Genomic DNA, 4,880 nt, shown 5'->3' on the forward strand with positions numbered 1-4,880 from the left:
ACCCTGCAGAGATCTGAGGAGCAGTTAAAGGTGCAGTAATTAGGTAATTATAAAGATAATAAAAAAAAAAAAAAGAAATCCTCTAGCACCACCTACAGCCTGTAGTGTGATTTGCAAAACTCCACAGCTCCCTGTTCAGATGCACCAATCAGGGCCAGTGGGGGTCTTTAACGGCGTGTCGATCAGTGCTCATGCACACGCATTCATTCTCCATTGTGGGGGGAGGGGCTTAGGAGACCGTTTTGGGCTTTAGCAGAAAGGGGGAGGGACTGAGAAGTTGTCCATGTTCCAATTTTTTGGCTAAATCCTGGATCTTCACAATCCTACCTACAGCACCTTTAACCATAGTCCTCACAAATCTGAACAATCCTTGAAATAAAATGAAACATCGTCAATATAGACTATTTATAGGCAAAATTTAAAATCATTAACGATTTGTAGCTTCAGGTCTTACCAGTTCTACTCGTCCAAAGCCGCCGACCCCGAGAGTAGCGACGAGCTCCAGGTGGTCGAAGGGCCTGGACTGAGGAAACACGGCCACCCGGTCCTTCAACTGGATGACGTCTGGGGACAGCGGCTGGCTCTGGTGGCGCGATACGGACCTCCTGGATGAGGACAGTGGAGGGGCTTCATTATAACCAACCAATAACAAGTATGGATTTCCAATTATGTTTGTATTTTCACTGTCAGTAAAAGGACTTTTGTTAAGACCCATATAGATATTTAATTCTGACCAAACGTGTGACGCAGTTCTGAGCGCACGCCGCTGCACCTACCTGGCATGTCTCTTCTTGTCGTCACGATCAAGTGTCGCCACGTAGCCTTGGAGGTACCTCTGCAGCTCATTGAAAGTGCCCACTGTCTGATCAAATGTCCTAGAAATAAACAACAACAACCGCACGTCACACTGCAACCACTGGAATGTTGGTTTCATAACCTCAACTTTGATTTAACTGACGTGTACACTCACACTGAGATTAAGAGATGCTTATTACAGGAGGAAATCCGGACATGATAAAAACGTCTTTCACTCTGTTGACAGCAGCTGAGAGATATCAAAATACCCTGTTGTATTTTTCCTAAGGAAGATTAGGACTTGTATATGATTATGTTGTAGTTGTGATCACATCAGACTGCAGGGCGATGGAAGGACATATCAAACATTTTCAGCATGGCATTCACACATTTGTCAGAACGTGAAAAAAATCCACTCAGTGTTTGCTTCATAATGATAATTATGGCAATAAATCTTTGTATATTAAATCTTAAAGCAACACCAAAGCACTTTTCCTCTTTGGCCCCCCTACAGGTTGGAAGTGGAACTGTCCATTCCCACTGTCTCATTGGAACAGCAGATCCTGCTACCCGATCTGGTAAACTTGCAGAGTGCGGTTACAGTATAGCCGGTAGAGAGCCGCGAAGCGAATGCAATAGTGCCGTTCACCCTGTTATGAGTTGATGAACCTCTGAAATGATTTTGGAAACATTGTTTTAAGGTTGGCTTTAAGATTACAATTAAAACAGCCATAACATGTGTATAATTTTTTTTTGTCATATTATCTGTCATGACTTTATTCAGTTACAACATAAGATGGGCAGGAAATCCCCAAAAGCTGTGGTTGTCTAAACAACTGTAAATCTTGACAACCTTCTATTTCAGACGGAACAATATTTTGTAATTGTCCTGAAAACTTCAAATGGATGAGTATACTCACTCTCTATCGATGACGAGGCACTCCACCCCGTCCTCATCGGCGATGATATTAGCTGACCTAAAATCATCACTGAAAGAGAAACACACACATTTCTGACTCCTCCAACTGTTTTTAGGATTTTAGGATTAAGAGAGCATGTTGAATGTAACACACATTCACAGCTGTGGATCAATATTTGAAACATTTAGAAAAATATTCAAAAGGCAGTATTGACTGACAGGTAAGGCAGCCAATTGCAGCCGATAAGACTACAGATATGTTAATACAGTTTTTCAGATTTTACATTACATTTTCATTGTACTGATTTTTCCAAAAGGCTACATATTCTCCAGAAGCTCTGATTCTTCACATCAATTTATACTGCACTGTTAGTGTTTTTGTGGAAATGTTACCTGAATCAAGGATAAACAGATAGAGAGTATCCTATTTTTGTTGTACAGGTTGTAATACCTTCTGAGACAAATTTGGGATTTTGAAAAGTGTAAATCAACATGACTTGGCTATTAGGTTTCTTTCAACCAGAAGAGACAGAAGCAGAGTAAAATGACAAACTGTGGTAGTGTATGACGTCTGTGTTCACCTTATAAGGGCTTTCTCTCCAAAGTAGTCTCCCTTCTGCAGCGTGTTGATGATCTGCGGCAGCTTGTGGGCCTCGGTGGTCTGGGTCACCTTCACCTGCACAACACAGTCAGCAGGATCATTAGAGCACGTTTCACTTATTCACAGTGCCGTCTCCAGTTCACCGCTGCAGCTTTTACAGGTGCTGTTAATTTTCTCCAAATATTTTTGCACACGTACAAAGTTTGAATCCTGAGAAATTAGAATAATTGACATATTCAATTATAGTAATTGGAACACGGTGGCTATGAGTGATTAAGTGGCGTTGATGTACTATAGCTTCTTGACATGCTGTCAAAATAGACACATTTCCTACCATTATAAGGCTTAGGTGCAGCACCCAAGCCAAATAAATGTAAAATCAATGTGAGCATCAAAGCTAACTAAATGACTTTTCTCACATCTAATAAGAGCAGTTGGTCCCTAGTAGACTTTTTTTCCTCAAGCTTTTCACGTGTTATTTATTTATTATCTTCTCTAGCTTTTCTAACATTTTAGACACAGATTTGGTTATAGTATAATTGTGGTCTAAAAGGATGTGAAATTGCATATTAAATGTTGTATGTTGTATGTTTGTTCTTGAGCGAGGACCCCTAAACCCCCAGCCGAATACGTGCACCTACGTTTTCCACAAACCTAGGGAAAAAACTTTTTTTTGAAAGAGGGTTTGAATCGGTTGCCTCTGATCTGCCGCTTGTCATGTAGTTTTCAACAATGGTTCTCCAGTGGCCGGGATGTTGTGAAACTTCTGCTTTATTTGCGAGGCTTTAAAAACCAGTGGCCCGCCCCGCTCGAGGTCAAACATCCAAATTGTGGCACCATCCTGCCGAAGAAATGCCAACATAACATCACAGCGGTAACAGCCGGGGTGTGTATTAGCAAAGTGTCCCGTTTGGCCTCAGTGACCTTTACTTCCCATGTTTTTCTTGGTGGCAGTCGCTCTCAGACTTTATTCCCTCCCTGGTTGGGGGGTAGTAGCCATTTCCTGTAATAGCCCCCTTTCTCTCAAACAACATGTGTTCCTCTCTGGTTTGGTTAGCTTAGCGCTGAGGAGCTGCTGTCTCACATTGGCTCATAATGGCATTTTGAAAGTCCCCTGTGGACAGCTCTGGCCCCTCTCCATCTCCCCTCGCTCCCCGGTGTCAGGTTGCTGACTTATCAGACAGACGGGCGGGTGAGTCATTGTCCCACACCTCCCAGACTCTAATACAGTTTGACCAACATATTGTTTTGGTGGAACGTTGGCCTAAACCGGTCTGTTATTGAAGGAAAATCCCTGTATTTTGTTGGTATTTGATCTTGCCTTTAGGCTTTTATTTGTATTAATTATGATAACCCTTTAAGCATGATTCCAAACATGGAGTCAGTTATACAACAATTATAGTATTCTGGAAATGATCCAAAGCACTGGAGTCAATGCATCAATTAGTTCAATTGTTGGATTGCATTCAAAGCAGCAACCAGGATTCTCAGCCATTAAATTGCAGATGTACTTGCTGGATGGCATAGGCCTACCTGCTCTATTCATGGTCATATGCAGTTTTTTTTCATTTTGTTTTTCATTTTACCTCTATTTATAAGTCAATTAAGAACCAATTCTCACTTACAATGATGACCTGGCCAAGAGGCAACGACAGGAGGCAAGTCAAAACAAGACAGATGAAACAGATCAGGTCAGCAGTTTACTTTACACTCATGGGGAAGCCAAAGTGAAGAGGATAGAGGAAGAATGAAAGCAGAAGCAGACAGCATTCCAGTGTCCTGCGAGATTTGGGGAGACTAGTGGTATTTCTGCAGCCTTTCATTCCACGTTAACTGATGAGAAAAGCCTTTGCTGCAAAGACTGGAGCTGCCTCCTTATCAGTGCAACAGAGACGTCACACAGTATAGTCTATACAAGGCACTGGAGGATTTATTTCATTGTTGTCGTAAGGACAGGATTAAGGCTCATGTCTCTGGCCCTAATGAGTGTCATTGTTGCAGAGTCGAAAACGTCTCCGAAATCTCCGCAGTGCAGCCCATGTATAGTCTTATCACCACCAATGGGAGTAAGGGCAAAAACTGTGAAAAAAGAAATTGCTGATTTTTCCTGTAAAGGATATATCTGAACATGTTGTTGAGTCTCCGCATAGTGAAGTTCTTCACTTTTTGTGTAATTATTGTTTTTGTGTCCATGTGAGTTGTGTGGCTCTAGAGATAAAAAAATATATATATATATCAGTATGTCCACAACACTAAGACTGAAATATCTCTCCAGTTATTGGATGGATTGCCATGAAGTTTTGTACAGACGTCGTTCCCACAGAATTAATCCTAATGACTTTGGAGATCCCCGGATTTTTCATCTAGCGCCACCATGAGGTCCAAATTTGTGATTTTGAGTCAAATGTAGCATGCAATCAATCAAACTAAAAAGGAAACAGAAAACTTAACTGCTTAACAGTGGCATGTTAGCATGCAATTCAAAGCCCTGTCCAGCCTCACTAGGGTCTACACCAGTGCTTTGTCTTTTTAACCCTCATGTTGTCCTCGGGTCAAATTGACCCG

General features: G+C 41.7%; 1 protein-coding gene across 1 annotated transcript in view; it reads right to left on the minus strand.

Moving 5' to 3' along the window:
- The window catches only part of prkg2 (protein kinase cGMP-dependent 2), a 34,536-nt gene that overhangs the window by 8,226 nt on the left and 21,430 nt on the right, over positions 1–4,880 (minus strand). The window contains exons 8-11 of the mRNA XM_032517182.1: positions 2,296–2,390; positions 1,716–1,784; positions 777–875; positions 455–605 (exon numbers count right to left, since the gene is read on the minus strand). Of these exons, the coding sequence (XP_032373073.1) occupies positions 455–605; positions 777–875; positions 1,716–1,784; positions 2,296–2,390 (414 nt within the window). The remainder of the gene's footprint in view (positions 1–454; positions 606–776; positions 876–1,715; positions 1,785–2,295; positions 2,391–4,880) is intronic.

This window comes from Etheostoma spectabile, chromosome 5, assembly GCF_008692095.1.
Source record: "Etheostoma spectabile isolate EspeVRDwgs_2016 chromosome 5, UIUC_Espe_1.0, whole genome shotgun sequence".
Classification (NCBI taxonomy): domain Eukaryota; kingdom Metazoa; phylum Chordata; class Actinopteri; order Perciformes; family Percidae; genus Etheostoma; species Etheostoma spectabile.